At 46.8% G+C, this 20,335-nt stretch overlaps 1 protein-coding gene across 1 annotated transcript in view; it reads right to left on the bottom strand.

Annotated features, from left to right (window-relative positions):
- The window catches only part of ITGB3 (integrin subunit beta 3), a 49,846-nt gene that overhangs the window by 15,065 nt on the left and 14,446 nt on the right, over positions 1–20,335 (bottom strand). The window contains exons 2-10 of the mRNA XM_080924638.1: positions 19,248–19,333; positions 10,790–10,985; positions 9,584–9,836; positions 7,427–7,589; positions 6,674–6,835; positions 4,336–4,431; positions 3,644–3,733; positions 2,589–2,723; positions 946–1,375 (exon numbers count right to left, since the gene is read on the bottom strand). Coding sequence (XP_080780764.1) covers positions 946–1,375; positions 2,589–2,723; positions 3,644–3,733; positions 4,336–4,431; positions 6,674–6,835; positions 7,427–7,589; positions 9,584–9,836; positions 10,790–10,985; positions 19,248–19,333 — 1,611 coding nt within the window. The remainder of the gene's footprint in view (positions 1–945; positions 1,376–2,588; positions 2,724–3,643; positions 3,734–4,335; positions 4,432–6,673; positions 6,836–7,426; positions 7,590–9,583; positions 9,837–10,789; positions 10,986–19,247; positions 19,334–20,335) is intronic.

The raw sequence follows: 20,335 nt of genomic DNA, 5'->3' as shown, positions 1-20,335 counted from the left end.
AGGGTCAATGGGAGACCCTGTCTCAAAAAAGAGGGTAGAGAATGATTTAAGAAAACACACAATGGCCACCTCTAGTCTGTATAGCAAAATATACACACGTGCATTCACAGACATACACACACATGCACACATGCACACACATGCACACACACACACACACACACACACACACACACACACACACACTTTTCATCTGTAGGTAGGAAGACCCTATGGCCACACCATCCTGTGGAACTTTTCTGCTATGTCAAAATGTTCAATATCCACATGGTCCATTATGATAGCCATTAGCCACACGTGGCTACCGGCCAACTGAAAAGCTAAACTTAATGTTTTCTATCTCAACTAGTTTAAATAGCCACATGTGGCTGGTGGCTACCATTTTGAACAGCACAGGGGCAGAATACAAACAATAAGAGATAGATGATAAACGGGTAGCATTTAACACGAGCATACTATTTTCCAAGGACTGTTCTAAGTGCCCCAGTGTCTTGCATATGTACCACTACTTTCTAAGTCTCTGGAGATAGAAAAATAAATTCAAGTAAAATTATCATTAACCTTACAGTATATTCCAACCTCATATATTTCTCATCTGTAAACACGAGAAGTTAACTACCATGAGACTGATTATTTTTTAGATGAGAAATATGTTGGCCCTTAAATTCAAAAGGACCAGGAACCTGCAACATTATCAGAGAGAGCAGAAGAAAGAAAAACAAGATAAACTACTTTCTCTTGATGTTCTGTGACTCCTGCCTACTCCTTTTAGCTTCCTCGGGTCCCAGGAGCAAGGGGAAAGGACTGCTTCCCTCCCCTGCTCCTTTCTGTTTTTCAATTCAGTGAAATGGATCCTCAGTTCTGCCCATCTTGCCAACCTCAAGCCCTCCACTTGTTTGTTCCCAAGGCACTATGCTGAGCATGCGGGTGGACACTCGTACTCACCAGAGCACATCTCCCCTTTGTAGCGGACACAGGAGAAGTCATCACACTCACAGTACTTGCCAGTGATCTTGCCGAAGTCACTGCTGTGACAGACACACTGGCCACAGAGGCACTCGCCCCGCTGGCTGCAGACGGGCTGGCCCTCCTTGGGGCTGCACTCTTCCTGCTGAGAGGGTCGGTAGTCCTCCTCGGAGCACTCACACATGGACCCCAGCCAGCCCTGGTCACAGCGGCACACCCCACACTCAAAGGTCCCGTTACCATTGTTGCAGCGTGGGCTGGAAGGCTGGGCAAAGGCCTGGCAGGCACAGTCACAGTCAAAGGTCACCTGGACCGTGAGGCTGTCCTTAAAGCCCACGGGCTTAATGGTGAAAGATTGCTCCTTCTCCTGGGGGCAGCCACGCACCTTGGCCTCGATGCTAAAGCTCACCTGGATGGAAAGACAGCAATCAGACCTAAGTGGAGATGGGTAACACCAGCCCCAGAGGATATGCTATGCTGCAACCTTCAAGGACAACAAAATTGGGTGTCAAATCCACCTGCCCAGGGGAGTTCCTCAGCCTTCATTCTATCAAGTCCACAGAGTAAAAGCTACAGTGGCATAGCAGTAATACTACGGTGGCTTGTCTCACTGGACAGTCACAGACAGGCAACAGAAGATGGGTTGTGTCCTGAGACATAAACCAACACAAGCAGGACGGAAGCTATGATTTTGTGAACACTTTACTCTGGCCAGCTACACTATTGTTACATAGTAACCGCAAGACACAACAAACTGTTGCTTTGTACCATACCATGGCAAACAGAGATGGCTGCATAGCATTCTATTGCCGGGTGTGCTTAGAATATAAACGTATGGGGCACTGGACCTGAAGATCTATTTCTTTTCATTCCTCTCTCCCATCTACCAGTCCGTTAGGTCGAGCAGAGGAGAACCAGCAAAGAAAACCAGGGGATCTGGAGAGATGGCTCAGAGGTTAAGAGCACAGGGCTGTCTTTCCAGAGGACCTGGGTTAAAATCCACACAGCTGATCGCGACCATCTGTAACTCCATTTCAAAGGAATCTATTTGGTACTCAATTCTAGCCTCCATGGGTTTCAGGCACATGTGTGATACACAAATATACATGCAGGTAAAATAGCCATAAACATAAAATTAAAAAAAATAATAATAATCAAGAAAACGGTGGAGGGGCATGAATATTGACGCTCTTTAAGTCTCAAGAGGGTGGGCATTTTCGCCTGTTCCACTTGCCGTTGGATTTTCGTCAGCCAGAATAAAACCTGGTGCAGTCAGTGCTCGGCAAGACTCCACAGGTGCTATACTGACCCGTTTTTGTGTTGCTGAGAAAAGAAATGCATTGCCCTGGGTGAACAGAGAGGTTAAGAAACATTCTCGCTTTCAATCAGATGTACAGATGCAAACACCGAAAACTAAAATAGACTTTCTTTACATAAATTTGAAAAAAAAAATGGTAGAGAGGGTTACTCGGCAGCTATAGAAACCTTAGGCATCAGGAGCTTCAAGGGGGAAGATTGGCAACTCCACTACTTTAACATCTAACTCCGGAAAGTCGGGGCATACAGACTCCGGGGCCCATGGTCAGAGCTTCAGTATCACACCCTTCCCTAGCCCACCTCACCGTGTCTCCAATCTTGAGGCCCACACAAGACTTGAGGCCCGGGATGACCTCGTTGTTGAGGCAAGTGGCATTGAAGGACAGCGACAGCTCTTCCGGGAGGTCACGTACTTCCAGCTCCACTTTAGAGCGGATTTTCTGAGCAGAAAGGGGCAGAAGAAGATTAGGACATAAGCAAAAGCCAAGCCCACCCACACAAAGCCAAGGCAGTGAGTGACCTTGGACTTGTCCTGGTGTTTACCTGGCAGTGGCTGCCACACGCTATACTCAGTCACCTCTTCCAGATGTTGCTGAGACCTGGCTTTCCCTACTCTACCCTACAATTGCATCCTCACGCATCCAGTCCCCATTTGCATCCCCCTCCACCTCTAAGCTCCCCACATGCTTCCCGTTCCTCCCTGGCCTTCCTTTCTGGCCCATTTCAGAAGATGCCATTTCTCCCAAGGCTGGCTACCATCTATCTCTGAGGGCATAAGGGAAACGCCGTAAGGCCACATGGGAGAATGACAATCAGGACTCCCAAACCTGAGTTCTGTTAGATCATGAGCCTGCACCTCACTCTCTTTGGAACACAGAGTTCCAAAGCAATGTGTGCTCTGACTTGACCATTGTTGCTGAATATAGTACCTCCTGACTCCTCTATGTGCAGTGTTCAACTAAATCACACAACAGGAAACTTCCACTCCTAAAGCATATAAAAAGCTGGAACTTTCCTTTGTTCTAGGGACTGGTCTTAGACTCTTCGGGAAGATTTGGTCTGGAGATAAAGGCTACTCTTTGAAGAGGTTCCTTGAGCCTTGCCTCCCATAGCTTTCATGAAACTTCTCCCTTTTAAGGTCCTATTATGTTCAGACTCCCACATTGTATTGTTTTTATCTAATATTCTCCCACCCACAGGCCAAAGCATGGCTTCTTGATAAATTTCATTCCTAAAAGAAATGTATGTGCCTGCTTTCCTCTGTAGACCACTACATCCTGCTTCTACTTCCTTTTTTAAAGTTCTGATGAGTAAGCAGCATCCAGCAGACTCACTGGGCCTCCTGGGCCAACATCCTTACCCCGTAAGCATCAACAATGAGCTGAAGGACATTGCTTGAATCATCAGACAGGACTCCCACTGTGGTCCCTGGGATGAGCTCACTATAATTCTAGAAAGGAAGACAAAGATGTTCACAGCATACTGAAAAAAGTGGTCTCCTCCTCAAGCCCTCCTTAGTCAGACTAGCAGCCTTTGGTTGGTTAGTTGGTTGGTTGGTTGGTTGGTTGGTTGGTTGGTTTGTTGGTTGGTTTTTGGAGACAGTGTTTTCACTGTGCAACCCTGGCTGTCCTGAAACTTGCTCTGTAGACCAGGAAGCCTCAAACTCAGAGATCCACTTGCCTCTGCCTCCCAAGTACTGGGATTAAAGGCATGCACCACTACCATACGACTGGCAGTCTTAAAATAAAGTTTGAAGGGCACTGTGGAATATTTTTCTTGTTACTGCAAGAACAGATCTAGTGTATGTTCATATCTGAGAAACACTATATTTGCAAAAGACCTTTTATGACCCTCCCCCCACTGAGTCATCTCTCAGCCACCATCTCAAACCACCACAGTCTTCCTTATAGGTGAGAGGTTGGAGGGGAAGGCTATAGGGAGGAATGTAAACTGCCTGGAGAATGGGTTTGAAAAGGGTTTTTCCTGGTTGGGTCCCTGGCCACTGGGACAGGTCCACCTGTGGACAAGAGAGAAGCCAGGAGTACCAATTACCTGGTAAAGGCTGACGACATTTTCAGTCACTGCAAAGATCAAGTTAATGTTTTTCTGGGATAGTTTCTCAGTCATCAGTCCCAGAGATGGGTAATCCTAGAAAGGGGGGAAGGTGAAGGTTAATGGAGGCATCTCATGGGTGTTCCTGGATTCTAAGTCTCTGAGCCTGTCTTATCTGGGGTATGACCAAGGAAATGTGCAACTTAAAAAATGTTTACCCACTAATCAAAGTGGGTGTTGTGTTTGGGTATAGCTTCAGCAACTCCCTCAGGTTTCATGTGCTTAAACTGAAGATGCTGAAGGTATGGACACACCAGACACACACCAAGACGCACACAAACACACACCCAGAGAAACACACACACAGACACACACACACACACACACACACACACACACATACACACACACACACACACACACACACCGCTAAGGTATTTAGGGTAGAGTCTTTGGGAAGTTTGTAGGTAAACAGGATTAAAAGCCCCCAGAGTTGAATCTCACTAGCTTTACAAAAAGCAACCAATGAAAACAGAAGCCCACACGCATGCTCCCTGACCTCCCATCTCAGGACAACATGAGTCTCGGGACTCAGCCAGCAGTGATCATCACCAGATTCAGTCCCTCAAATTCACAAATTCTAAAAACAAAACTAAAGCTCTTTTCCAACGTACTATGTCCCTGCTATTGTTTCCTTAACAACAGAAGATGGTGCATTCCCGAGTGAAAGGGTAAAGCCACAGAAGCTATGAACCCTGGGCTGGTGGTTCCAAAACCAAGCACCTGCCTTCCCACTCAGATTCAAAACATCTCCATGGGCTAGGCCTCAGTGTTGTGGAATTACAGACAAATGTCCTGACTTTGCTCTACTGATCACCTGTCACAAACGTCACTTACCCCTGCCCCTTTCCTACTCAGCACTGACCTAGCTCATTCCTCCTGCTACCTGAAGTGACTGTCATCTTGGTAATCCTCCTCCTTCCTTAGCCTAAGCTTACCTCCTCCAGGAGGCCCCTCCTTGACCATCCCAGCTACTAAGAACTTTCTCCTTCAGCCCTTGACTGTTACCCAACCACTTAGTGTTCTTCATGCGTTCCATGCTATTAATAATATGTAGGAATAGATCCTCCCTTTTCATCTAAACCAAAATCCTCATAAGAGTTGGTCTTTAAAGCTTTTTTATCTCTTGCAGCTCCTGCTAAATGCTCTGTACAGATCTGTGCCAAAGCTTGCTGAACGCGCTCAACTTAGATGTGGTTAATACCAAAGAAGTAGAATGACCAGGAAACAGTAGGAATCATGACTATGTCTGTGAATCCTAGACCTTGCAAGGGAGCTCATGAGATCTGTAGTCCAGTGCCCTGCCTTTGATCATCTTAAAGCAGTTGCTCTATTTATTCACTTTAAAATAAACAGAGTAGGCCTGGGGGTGACTTGGTAGTTGGGTAATATCTAACATAATGTGAGACACTGGATTCAATCTCCAGACCTGAAAAAGATTAACAGACATGGGGGCCCAGACTCCTAATCCTAACACTCAGAAGGCAGAGGCAGAAGGGTTGACAGTGAATGAGACCCTTTCTCAGAAAACAAATAAGAAAGCAGGCATAGCGGCACATTGTTGTTCCTCACATCTGTGAGGCGAAGGGAAAAGGGCTAAGAGTGTGCAAGCCAGCCCAGAATGCATAACAAGACCCTGTCTCAAGAAAATGACATGGGAGTGGGCGGGGACAAAACATGTAGAATGTCAAGACTTCCTCCCAAATGCCCAAAGTGCCACTGTGTTAAGCATCATTACATTTGTCTCATGGCTTACAGCAATTTCTCCTATTTCAGTTTCAGCTCCTTTCCTCTTATTTAATTAACCGTCTATACTTAACTAAAACACATAAAATAACTTCTCAAAAGTTTTCTTATGTATCATCCTAAATTATCCACGGGACATCTCTCCTTCAAACCAAACGACTCTGTGCCCTTTAACCTTTCCTCAACAGGCTCCGCTCTCTGAGGTTTTTTTATTTCATCAATGAAACCTTTGTCCTCCCCCCCCCCCACTCCTTTTTTTCCTCTGTAACTACAACTGAGCTTGACTCCACGAAGGGGCCATTCACAGAGGAAGGGAAAACATGAGCCGTCCAGCTGTGCCTGGCACATCGCTTGGGTCCATTCTGGATGCCAAGATGCTGGTGCTGATGACTGTAGGCTCAGTGTGAACACTGACCACAGGCATGGACATCTCCATGGTCAGACGGTTTATCCCGTGGATGAGACAGTACCGGTGGGATATGCGGGAGCCTTGCCAGGGTGAACAGACCATGGCTGGGACAAGGCATCTCACCATGGTAGTGGAGGCAGAGTAGTGGTTGTCAGTGCCAATGTGGCAGTGCCCATCATTGGGCAGGACAATGCCTGCCAACCTCCCATCCAGGGCGATATGGGTCTTGGCATCAGTGGTGAACACCAGCAAATGGGATGCATCATTCCTCCAGCCAATTTTTTCCTATTAAAAAGAAAGACACAGTGACTTCATCAATACAAAACAAAGACCCCAGAACCAGCATAGCTGAAAAGCTGGACCAGTTGTCTTAGAGAGGAACCTCAGCCCCAAGCCCTAGGACATAAACTAGGGCTTTCCAACCCGGGCTTTATTCCCCATAAGGAAGTCATCCCATTGCTGATTAGTTCATGAGGCTAAAACATGCCTTCTTCAACTTCACACATAATTCCTCCAGTGACAGGAACCCATCTGCACCCACAGAGCTGGCCCAGGCCAGACAAAATCCCACCCTGCCATCTGCTCACTTTGCTGAGGTCAAGTTAACCCGGGCATGACTCTGAAATTATTCCAGAAAATGTGGGAAGAGGTTCTCCCTAGGAAAGATCTGGAACTACTGTGGTTTACAGAAGTGTCGGCTGTGTCCTTGGCGTGGACATACAAACAGACTGTGTATCAGGAGCAATTCATTACACATACAGAACAAAGTGTATGGCTCCCACCCCCTCGTACGGGAAATTCCCAAGTGAACCATTTCCTTCCCTGAATTTTGATTTGTGCCAGCTACACCTGGCAGCCCTTGCCTTCCAAACTCACATCACAGACTGTAGCCTGCATGATGGCGTCAAAGCCGCCCTCTGGGGCATCTCGGTTACGAGACACACTTTGTTTCTTCACTTCCTCATTGAAGCGGGTCACCTGGTCGGTTAGTGTCAGCACGTGTTTGTAGCCAAACATGGGCAAACAGGCAGTCTTCATACTGGAGGGAAACAAGAGGTCATCTTAGCAGAAGCCATAATGGAAAGGTAATGCAGGGATCAGGGAAAGAGAGAAGGAACAGATATGACCAATGGTATCCCTCCCCGTGTGTGTGTGTGTGTGTGTGTGTGTGTGTGTGTGTATGTGTGTGTGTGTGTGTGTCTGTGTCTCTGTGTATCTTTCTGTCTCTCTGTGTGTATGTGTGACTCTGTGTGTGCATCTGTGTGTCTATGTGTTTATGTGTGCCTGTGTGTGTCTGTGTGTATCGCTGTGTCTCTGTGTCTCTCTCTCTCTGTGTCTGTGTGTGTCTCTTTCTCTGTGTGTGTCTCTGTATATGCATCTGCTGTTCTGTGTGTCTGTGTGTATGTCTGTGTCTCTGTGTGCATGTCTCTGTGTGTCTCTTTCTCTGTGTGTGTGTGTCTGTGTGTGTGTGTGTTTATTTATTTATAGTTTATTTTTAATTATGGAGTGGAGAGGTAAAAAAAGAGCAGAGACAGAGAGAGTGAGTGTATGCAGGTGCTAACAGAGGCCAGGAGGCAGCATTAGATCCCCTAGAGTCAGAGCTGCCTGACTTGGGTACCAGAACTGGACTCTTTCGGATCCTCTGGAAGAGTGGGAGCATTACCAGCCCTAGTAATCACAGCTTTAAACCACTGCTGTGCATAGATTACAGTCTTCACCAAGTAAGCCATTCCACAGTAAACTGCTATGGTTTGAATGTGAGGTGGGACCCACAGGCTCACACATTTGAACACTTAGTTCCCAGGTGGCAGCACCATTTGAGGGAGGTTGTAGAACCCTTAACATAGACCCTCGCTGGCATACATAGGGTTATATGGGCAAGGCTGAATTGGTCCAGGCCAGCTCCCTGTCCAGTCCTGGTGGTGTGTAGCAAGTAGGTTCCTGTCACCACAGACCAAGCCACTTTCGACATGCCATGCCTTACCTGCTATGACGGAATACGTACTCAGACACATGAGCCAAAATAAACCTTTCCTCCCTTAAGTTGCTTCTGTCAAGTGTTTGATCATAACAACAAGAAAAGTAACTATACATAAGCTAAAAGCCCAGGGCTGGAGGCATTGTACGGGGGTAGAACACTTGCCTAGCAAACATGAGACCCTAAATGCAATTCATAGAGCTCCTCCAACCCCAGACGTAAGGTGTGTTGGCTTGTGTCTGTAATACAGCACTTGGGAGGCTGAGGCTAGCCGAAGCTAAAAATCTCTGTCTCCAAAACAAAAAGGAGGTGTGAGGGGCTGGAGAGATGGGAGGGTGGTTAAGAGAACTGAATGGTTAAGACCAGGGGACCCAGGTCTAATGTCAGCAGGTAACATTTAGACACATGAAACAATAACTTTTTTAAAAATATATATATTTCTATAAAGGAGGTGAATAGAGAGAACTTAATGCTGTTAAAGAGTTCAATAAAGTGATTTAATTTTCTTGCATTCTAACTTTGTAAGATTTGTGCCCTTGATGACTATAAGGGCCACAGAAGCAATTCCTCTGAGATCACAAAGACTTCTCTCTGCCTTTGAGCTTTCCCCATCACGTCTGTTCATTTGTGACAAAGAGACCCCTGGCCCATGAGCCCTATTGGCACAATACTCCAGATAGTAGGCCCATCTTCCAGGCAGAGAACGAGTTGGAAATGCTATAGTTCTTACACAAAGCCACTAACAAAACAAACTGAAAGATGCTAGAGAGACAGCTCAGTTGTGAAAGCACTTGACGCTCTCCCAGACAAACAACAGAGCTTGGTCCCCAGTTCACATTCACATGCAATCCCTGTCCCAGGGGATCTGAGACCATCTTCTGCAAACATACATGCAAACACACATACATGCAAACAGGCAAAAACATAAGACATAGAAATAGATATTAAAATAAATCTGTGAGGGAAAATCCTGGAGCTAAAAATGGGAACCAGGACTTGGACTAGCCTGAGATAAAAAGAGGGGTGCTTCACCAGCTTGTGGATAAATGGCTGACCTGTAACAGGGGTTTTTGATTGCCTGTGGTGGGGAGATGTACATGTACGGTGATACAGGCTTGTCCACAAAGGCCCCAAAGCCAATTCGAAGATTGCTAGTAAGCTTGCGCATCTGAGAGGCCAACTTGGTACCCAGGGTCTGGATGCTGGACAGGTCATCCTTCATGGAGAAAGACAGGTCCATCAAGTAGTAGATGTCTACAGGGTAATCCTCCACCTGCCGTACTTGAAGTGAAAAAATCTTCGAATCATCTGGAAGGCAGAAGAATATTAGTTTTTTTCATCTCCTTTTCTAGAATTAAATACATGAGTAGGTCTCCAGGGGTGATAATAACTGCTTGATCAAATTATGCTTGGAAGTTTTGGTTGCCTCCCTTCCCCTCACCACACACACACACACACACACACACACACACACACCTCTAGTCCTCTTGCAGTCTCTTGAACCTCTTTTCCATTCTATGATTTCACCATCTCTAAATCCCCATGTGTGGGACCCTCTGGGTCCCCAGGGTCCACTATTCCAAGTCATCCAACTGTCAGTTGCTACAAGTCAGACTCTGTAAAGGACAGGAACTATCCTGGGTATGGTGGTACATGCCAATAATCCCTACAGGCACGAGTCGGAAGCAGGGAGACCACTGCAAAATCTAAGCCATCCTGGGCTGCACGTGAGTTCCAGGCTGAGCAGAGGTACTGTCTCCAAAGTAAAGAGCACCCTGCTGTTCTCCAACTCCCACAGATGCTTTGCATAGGATGGCTCTCTCTCAAACTCATATTGATCCAGTCAAGTCTAGATACTTCAAAAAGCTCACCTTAGCCTACTAGCGCTCCCTTCTCTGTCCCTACTCGGTCAGCTCCCAAACAGCCCCTGTCTCCTGAGGGAAAGAGGCTTACAACTTGCTTTCTCATCCTTTATCTCATCCACACCTCCGCCAAAGCTATAAACTCCATAAAACATAAGGATTAGTGTGGTGGAGTTGGGGTTCACACTCAGATCTTCTGACTCCAATCCTCTCACTCTTTCATTCTCCTACCCACACCATCCCCATCTCCTCCTCTTCCCACCCCTTTCCTACCTTGTACTGCCCATCCTGCAGGAGTTCCTACTCAGACGATGTCCTGTACCCACGGTTTCAGGTCTCTCGTCAAGATGATCCCTCCTCACTCCCCCTCCCCCACTCACACCCATCCCTGGTGCCTACCTGGCCTTAGTCGAAGGGCAATCCTCTGGGGGCTGACTTGAGTGATCTGGGCGCTGTCTCCAGAGCCCTTGCTGCTCAGTGGTCTAGCCTCCAGGATCTGGGCCTCGCTGACAGGGAACTCGATAGACTCTGGAGCACAGCTATCCTTCAGTAGGTTCTCCTTCAGGTTACAGCGGGGAGAGCCCTGAGGCAGAGCCTATTGAAGACAAGAGCCCAAGAGGGAGGCGGACATCAGAGCTAGTCACCTCCCTGTGGCTAAGAGCTCCTCTTTGGAACTAATCTAGCATAAAAGGACTGCTGTGGTCCTTCCAGGTTCATGCCTGGGGACACAAACGGGAAGGGCAAGTAGACTGAGTTAGTACCTGCTGGTGATTGACAGCTGAGAAGAGGAACCATTAAGTAAGAAGCCCGCTAAACTAGTGTTTTCCAGATTGTAAAATGTAACTAGTTTGTGAGTCTCAAAATCAAGTTTAGTAAGTAAAACATAATTAAATAGAATAGAAAATACCCAAGTATATAAATAAAAGTTTCAATGTTATTCGGGGAATCTTTTATTTACTGGAAGATAGGGTTGAGCATATATAACGAGTGACAATACATGAGGAATTTCATTCTGTGGGTCAAGGTTTAAAAGCATTTATAAATGCTGTGTTACATGCTGGCTGTTTTATACAGTCCATGTTTGTGTGTTTCCTGCCTCCCCCTCTTTATCCAGGACAAAGATGACGGAGCAGATACTATGGAGGGTAAAGAATAAGAGCGCAGGAATGAGCTGGCTGGGACTGGCTGAGACTGGCCGAGACTGACCCCAGCATCGTCATCCCTGACTGGGGACCAGAGCATGACACACAGTTCTCTGAGCTCACTTCCTTCAGCTGTATCATGAAGGGAAAACGTCATCCTTGACTGCAGATAACAATCAAAACCACCGAGACTGAAGGGGAAATGATGGTTGCCAGGGGCTGAGGAGAAGAAGGAAGAGTTGTTCAATGAGCCCACAGTTCTAGTTTATCATAATGAAATTCAGTTATGGGGATGGATGACAATGACGGGCTCACATTATAAATAGACATAATGCCATTCACCTGAACACTTAAGATGGTTTTGGTGGAAAAATAATAAAAAGGGATGGTTAGGAAGGGGCTGAGATGGTTGAGTCAGGAAAGTGTTCACTGCACAAGAATGAAACCTGAGTTCAAACCCCAGGACCCGTGTTAAACGCACACACATATACACATATACACACATGCACACACACATACACACATGCACACACAATACACATACACACACACACACACACACACACACACACACATCTCTGCTCTGGGTATAATGACACATGCATGCAAGCCCAGAGCCCAGAGCTAGAGAAGCAGACAGGAGGATCCCTAGGCTTCCTGACTAGCGAGGTTAGCCATCTTGATGAGGTTCAATGAGAGACCCTGAGTTCAAGAAATAAGGTGGGAGGGGAGACACATAAAAGGAAGACACATCCACACACCACACGCACTCAGAAAGGTCAAGATAGTAAGTTCTGCTATATGTGGTCTACCACAATAAAAAAATTAATAAAACTTTAACTGACAATAAGAAGAACCTTTCATCATAGGGATGCCAAGCAAAGCTGAATAACACCATGCAAGCAGTAAGTACTCAGCGTCAGCTAAGGATACGATCTGTAGATAAGTACCTATGAACTACCTATGAACAAACGCCACAAGCTAGAAGAAATGCCGGGAGGACAGGTGCTACCGTCAGCTTCCTCCTTCACTTCGGACAAAAACGGCATTGACAGGCTTCAGCTCAGCCTCAGGGTCTCGGCCTGGGTGTCACATGCAAGAATTAAATGTTCTCGGGAGGACACTGAAATCAGGAAACCAGCCGCAGATCTAGGTCACCACTAGCTAGCCATGTGACACCACAGAAGTCACTCTGAGCCTTGGTTTCCTGGTTTGTTTGAAAAGTGAGGTTAGCAGACATGATGTTTTCCATCCCATCGAACCCTGACACTAGGTATATTTAATCAGCACTGAGTGAACACACGTCCAGCTGATGAGGGCCGGGTTGGGGGGACCGATCTGAAAGCTGGCACACCCCTATTTCCTACTGTCTAGGTCTTCAGACTCTCCTACCACCTTCCAAAAGCTATTACCTGTGTGTGTATATGTATGTATATGTACATACATTCATTCATACATACATACATTCATACATACATACATACATACATACATACATACATACATACATACATACATACATGGACAACTATTAACACTTAGCCCTCGCTGCAGACAAGCAAGGGACAAGCACTTCAGGAGTTACTGCAATGCTCACAGCTTGGAAATGCTGGGATTGCTACTTACTGTTTTACAGGTGAAGCACCTGAGGCTTCACAAATGAGGAGGTCAACTGCCTGGCTAAGAAATTTGAGGCTTAAAGAAGTCTGGTAACTTGCCCAGTGTTGCAGAGCTTGGGAGCGACACAAGTGAGATGCCACCTGGATCCTCTGCCGTGAGTAGACTCATAAAGTAAGCTTCGTTGCACTCTGAGGACTAGAGAGTGTAATAAAGAGTAAGACGCTGGTCAGGAGGAAGGGTGTGGGGAGGAGCCACAGCAGAGAAGGCCCCAGGCATTCAGAGACGGGGATGCAAGATAAAGCTGTGAGAAGAACAGAAAAGATAGACAAGTCCTTCCTGTTCATCTGTGTATAACCTGGTCACCAGGACACCTGCAGAGAGATCAGTCCACAAACAGCCACACACATTCTAAAGCTCAAGGGGTCCTTTGGTGAGTTAAAGGCCTGTGTGGGTGGTGATACAGTAACAGCACTAACACACACTCACACCTCATCCTCACCTACACACACACACACTCACAGCTCACCCTCACCTACACACACACACATTCACACACACTCACACTTCATCCTCACCTACACACACACAAGCATATATGACACTCTCTCTCACACATACACATATATCACCCTCACTCACACACAATACACACACTATACACACACTATACACACACTCCACCCTCACACACACACACTTACACTTCATCCTCACCTATACACACACAAACATACACACACACATATATATATAACACTCTCACTCTCTCTCACACATACACACATATCACCCTCACTCACACATAATACACACACTATACCCACATACACTCCACCCTCACACACACACACTATACACACACTCCACCCTCACACACACACTACACACATACACACTCACACCTCACCCTCACCTACATACACACACACATACTAAACATGCACATTACACGAACATACATATCCACTCTCACACACTACACATACACTCCACCCTCACACACACACACACACATTGCCCCCTCATACATACATACTTCACCCTTATAGACACACACATACACATACCACCCTCATTCACACACATACACCCCAACCTGACCAGAGCAGAAAGGCAAAGGGGCTTCTGGCCAGTCCTTCCTTCTCTCTGTGCTTTTCAGATATGAGGCAGAAGAGTAGCCTCCACAAGGGTAATAAGACTTAACCTTCTTGGTTACAAATGTCCCATAAGGGACACCACAGACCATCCCTGACTGTGAGAGAAGAAAATATCTATCCTGACACCTATCCTGAAAAGCAGTAAGAAGAACTAACTAAAACTAACTGCTGGGTAGACCAAGTTTTGTGATCAGCCTCCCATCTCTGTGCCTGTCTCTCATCCCTCTAAACCATACACTTCCAGGAAGCAGTCTCTTCCTTCTAAAGCATACACATGTACATATACACACATGTACATGCATATATACATACATTCACACACGTACACACACATCATCATCATTCTCATCACCCTATCTCTGATTCCAACTGCCCACAGACTTCAGGAAAAAAAAAAAAAACCTTCCCAAAAAGGCATTGATTAAATCACCGGGATGCCAGAGGAGCTGAGTCTTTCCAGAGCAAGTCAGAGGCTGATGGAGGGAACCAGGAGGGGGAGACCAGGGAGCTGAGGGAGAACAGCAAGCCACCCAGGATCTGCAGGCTCAGCGAGGGGCCCTCCTCGCTCCTCTTTCTAACCTCAGTCTTAATGAGAGAGGGTTGAATGTTCGGACGTGCCTACAGTCCTTATGCTTCCCATAAATTTCCTTAGAAAAACAAAAATAAACACTGAAGAGTAAGACCAGGCTGTCTCCCTCCCTTTACAACCGCTGACGTTAGAGGTCAGAAACCTAACAATTGCTCAATGGCCCAGCTCTTCCTGAGAGCACCCAGCTCTGGAAAGATCCCAAAGATACCAAGGCACATCTTCAACACCCTTGACCACAGTCCCACCCAGAGCCCAGATAGGAGAATCGATATCTCCAGGTCACTGAGAGAGAAAACTAGAAAAGGGGGTTGATGTTTTAATGTTCTATTCTAGTTCCTATCAAAATCGAATTTTATACAAGAGTCAAGCCCCGCCCCCTGTGGGGTGATGGGGGGAGCACCCACGGAGGTGGGAGGCTCCAGCTCCTGAGCTCTGTAAACTCTTGGATTACATCCCCCTTCCTGGGAGAATGACTCACCACATGCAATTAGGAGCAGTCCCCCTTAATCCAGTTTAGGGAAAGTACGGCATGAATAATCCGCACTGTGATATCTGTCTCATGGGTTGGGCAGGGGTTAAAATAAGACTGTGAGATGATCTCAAAACACAAAGTCTCCACGTGATACACTCAAATCCTCTGGGGGCCCATTGTCAATAAAAGCAACAGCAATGGCTTTCCTACAGTCCCCATTATAACTGCCACTGCTACTGTGTGCTCCTCTCCTTGGAGGAAGCCCTGGGAGTGAACTTTATGTACTATGTTTTATTACAGAGCTGTCTCCCTAGCCCCAAACTATTAAGAGTCATGCTTTGTTGGTTCCAGGGATGAGGAGCACACTCAGACCACTGTCTGTCTGTTTGTTTGCCAACTCAAGGTGGACATCTATGCTCCAGGTTAAAAATAAGTATAAAGAGACTTCAGACATGATCATAAGAACCTGATAAACTCTCGCGCACACACACACACACCGAACACACGCCCTGACAGATACAGAGCAGGGAGTAAGTCCCGCTGGAGTCTGCTAACCGAAACCCGTTCTCTCTCTTTCCTTCCTGGATGTCAATTTGTGAACTGGCCCACCTGCCCCACCTAGCTCAGGTATCCTGTATCAAATCCTAGCATTTCTTTCTGTCTTAATTTGTTGCCAATGTTAGGAAATGTGCAATGCATACCAAGATGGAAATTATCTGTTCTCTAAGCAAACCTGAATTAGGTGTTCTGTATTTATCTGGTGAGCCCATTTCTAGCTCCACCCACCTTGTCCGGTCCCAGCCCTCCACCAAGTAGCAACGTTGTCCCCCTTGCTACCCTAACAACCTGTTCTGAAGCAACAGGTCCATCCTGGGAGCCTTTATGTTTAACAATCACTTCCAGCTTGTTAAATTACCTTACGATTTTGGGAAGTTCTAGACTCCAGTATGATACCACCTAAGCCAAAAGTATAGGGTTCTGGCTGTGTGTGAAGCTGGTGCCTCTGCTAACTGTACTGATGAGAGAGAACACATTACCGGAGTCTGTGTTATCTAATCATGTCTCTGTCTCTCCAAGAACACACCCTATGTGGATGGGCCCAAGACACCACACTCATACACTTGGCTCCGTTTTCCTCTTACCCAGCCAAGTGCTTGCTATACACACCCAAGGGCTGCTGTCCTTTAAGGACCACAAGCTGAGCCCAACCAGTTGTTTTAGGAGGCACTGCCAGCATCAGCACCACTTGAACCAGGGGAGGCAGAGGGCTGAGCAGCCTCCCCAGCCCCACCTTTGGTTGTTTAAAGTCAAGATCCAAACACTTTCAATTAGGTAAGCTTACCCTGTGCAAGGGAAGTCCAGCTCCCTCAGGAAAAAGATAACAGCCGTGTTCTAGTTACAACCCAGGGTTCCTCCCTGCTTGACACATTCTGCCCCACGTCAGACTCCCCAGCCCACCCCCCCCCCCACTTAGTGATGGTAGATGCTGGCATTCACTTTATTCCATTCTGAAAGGACTATTTCATTGGGCTTTCTACCTCCCTTCTTGGGTCTCCTTGGGTCCTAGTTGCTACCCATTTCCTGACTCCACCCTATCAACAAGCTGATCCTTCCCTCCCTCTGGCTCCTCAGTCTGCCCCAGAGGGCAAAGATTCACCATAGTGATCCGTAAATATTCCACATTTGCACCTAGTCACGTGGAATCTGTTCATTTGGCCTAAGGAGGGGCTTTGGCTAGTCAGTACCCAGCTCTGGTTTATCCCTATAAGATCCAGATGGGGAGAAAGAGGGGGAATTATGCTTGAATAGCAGTAGACCTTCAGGGAGCTCCCCTTTGCTTCCCTCTGCTCTGGCCAACCAACTTCAGGCCATCCGATCCAAACTCGACACCCTCTGCAACCCACTCCTTCTTCTGGAATTGTTGCAGAATTACAGCTTCCTCAGAAAGGAAGCTGAACAAGACCATGATGGTGACCGAAGGCAGGAGGATATGACAAACAGAAAGGAAGACAGCCACGCCACCACTTGAGCCTCCAGTGCAGCCCAGAGGGGAGGGGCACCTGTGTGGGGGTGGAGAAGAATGGGCTCGCCCTCCCCCAAGCCCCAGAGAACGTTTCACTCGCTAAATGAGATCAATCTGGCCCAGATGTTAGGCAGCTGCCCCTAGAAGCAGTTCCCGGTACTGAGCAGCAGAGGCCAAGGCTGTGTAGGGAGCTGGCCTTGGAGGCTCTGGCAGCCCTCCTCCAGGGGGTAAACACAGCCTTCTGCTCCCTTCCTCCCCAGTCTGCCCAGGAGGTTGCCTTTTTAGGAAACCCAGAGGATCCAGAAGAGAAGCAGACAAAGATCAGGAAATAGCTAAGGTGGTTGAGGAGCTGTATAGGGCAGACTCTGTAGCTCCAGTGAGTGAATCAGCCAGGCTTGCAGCTCAGGTAACCACCTGCTGGGTGGGGGGGTGTTGACTCACTCCCTCTGTAACTACTGGGAACCTCTCCAGCCATGGGCACCCCCGACCTCCATCAGCTCCTGCCAGCTCCAAATTCCCAGCCTGGCCACAAACATAGCCATTTCCTCAGACACACTCATTCCCTAGGGACTTAGACACAACAAGCCCTCAGCCTAGACACAGCTAACCCTTTCCTGTCATCGTCTGGTCCTCACCGAGGAGTTGTGCTCCTTCATCCACTGATACTTTAGAGAAGAAAGTACAAAGTACGGAAAGGAGATAGAGGGGCCTCATTGTCAGAGAGGAGGGAAGAAAAAAGGATCTCCAAGAAAGTGCACACAAACACATACACAAACATACACATATACACACAAACATACACATATACACACATACACACATATACACACATACACACATATACACACAAGCACACACAAACATACACATATGCACACATACACACATACATACACAAACACACACAAATACACACATACACACACATACAAACACACACACAAGATTCCTCTTCTGGGTTTTTAGTTAGTCTATTGGTTTTGTTTTGTTTTGTTCTGGGGGAAAACAATAATCTGGCATCCCTCTATACCCCTTAGTGCCTCTCTCATTTTGAGAGTAAAGCCCTTCTTCCTTGAGATGTTCCAGCCCAAAGCAAGCAAAGGCTGGGGAATGAACGGTAGCAAGAGTCACAAGAAAGACGCCCAAGCAAACTGACTAGGGCAGAAGTGCAAAGCAGGCTTTAGGACGCATTGCCAGCTTTCCACCACACAGCTTGGGAAGGCTTCACCTAGTAGACTTGCTCAGAAGGGGGACAGCATTTAGGAGGAAGGAAATAATTCTGTGTGTCTGCACCTATACAGAAGCACCTAAATCTAGGGAAACAAGGTATCAGGGGTGAGCTGGGGTGGGGGTGGGGAGCCACTCTTGTGTTGAACATTTAACAAGGTCAGATGAATGCTACAGTTTGATCGCCAAATAATTTAAGGCTATATCATTCCCCCTAATTAGCTACCGATTGCCTACCTCTGGGTCTAACTTAACGTTCTTAAGAATACTAAGTAAACTCCTCTCTAAAATTTGCAGACCCCTAGCTTTCACCCAACACAGAGGCTGGGACTGTTATGAGGCAATAGCAGACACTTGTAGCAGAGATTTCCTCGCCTTGCTCTAACCACCTCACTGATGGGTCACCTATGTGTGTCTAAAACACCATGCTCTATTACCTTCTCTGTTCCGTTACTATAAAACGTCCATTATAGTGGTTATCATGTTGGAACACAGTATTCAAAGCAACTTGAATCTATGTTCCTTGGCCATGGTCACTTATATTTGGCTCCAGGATAAACTACCTCATATTCCTTTTGAGGCAAGAGTTGTGTTTTTGCACTGACAAATAAGGCATAGGCTCCTTACCTCATCTGAGCACCAGGCACACACAGGACTCACAGCCAGACACTGCTGACAGGAGCTCACACCTCGTGTGGTACAGATGTTGGATTCTGCAACAGAGAGGCATAGACATTAGCACCTGATTTGCTCAGAGCAGTGACCACCCTGCTCCGACTATCCCCAAATTTCCCAAACACTCAGGTGAACACTTCCTAGGTACATACAAACACCCTAACCCTACCCGCTGGACATTTACCAAACATGGGCTATTACACAAGAAAGAAAATAACCAAGATGGGGAGAAACTCACTCCTTTATCAACGGATGAGGCCACAGCAACAATAGGTGGTAAGACTGAGTGACAGACCCACGTGTCCCATTGTCACTGATAGAAACACTTTAATCAGTGACTGGTCTTATACCTATACTGGGAGAATGAAAAGCCTAGACCTAGAGCAATGGTCATGTTCCTTCTCCAGTTGTCTAATTGCAGTCACAGCCACTACACAGAAGACCTAGGGCTCAGATACAGTAAGATTAACATCTAAATACTGTGGGGCTTTAATGAAAGCAGGGTAATCTTAAGCCATGTCCCACTGTCTGAATTTGTGTTAAGCTTTCCAATATATCTTTCTTGGGGGGGCCAATCATTCAATGCACAAAAGAACTAGACAGGTGGTTCTCAACCTGTGGGTCCTGACCCCTGACCCCATCCATCAGATATCCTGCAGTTATAGATATTACTACTACGATTCATCGTAGCAGTAAAGTTAAAGTTATGAAGTAGCAACAAAATAATGTTATGGTTGGGGGTCACCACAGCATGAGGATCTGTATTAAAGGGTCGCAGCATTAGGAAGGTTGAGAACAGCTGAACTAGAGATCAGGAAAAACATGTGGTACTTCTGAGGCATTCTGAAGCAAGGCCTGTGCTCCATGCTGTGCCCTTGAGCAACTCACCTCCTCTCTATGAAATGACTGACCTATCTTTCAGGATTTCTGCAAGAATTCAATAAGCCAAGAGGATGCTTCGAGATGCCACTCAAAAGTGAAGAGTCCTCGTGTTGACAAACAGCAGGGAGAAAACTGCAGGGAGGAATAAGGATAGCCAA

The sequence above is a fragment of the Micromys minutus genome (genome assembly GCF_963924665.1).
Source record: "Micromys minutus genome assembly, chromosome: 10".
NCBI lineage: Eukaryota > Metazoa > Chordata > Mammalia > Rodentia > Muridae > Micromys > Micromys minutus.
Note: the sequence above shows the minus strand (reverse complement) of the source record. Positions and strands in the feature narration are given on the sequence as shown.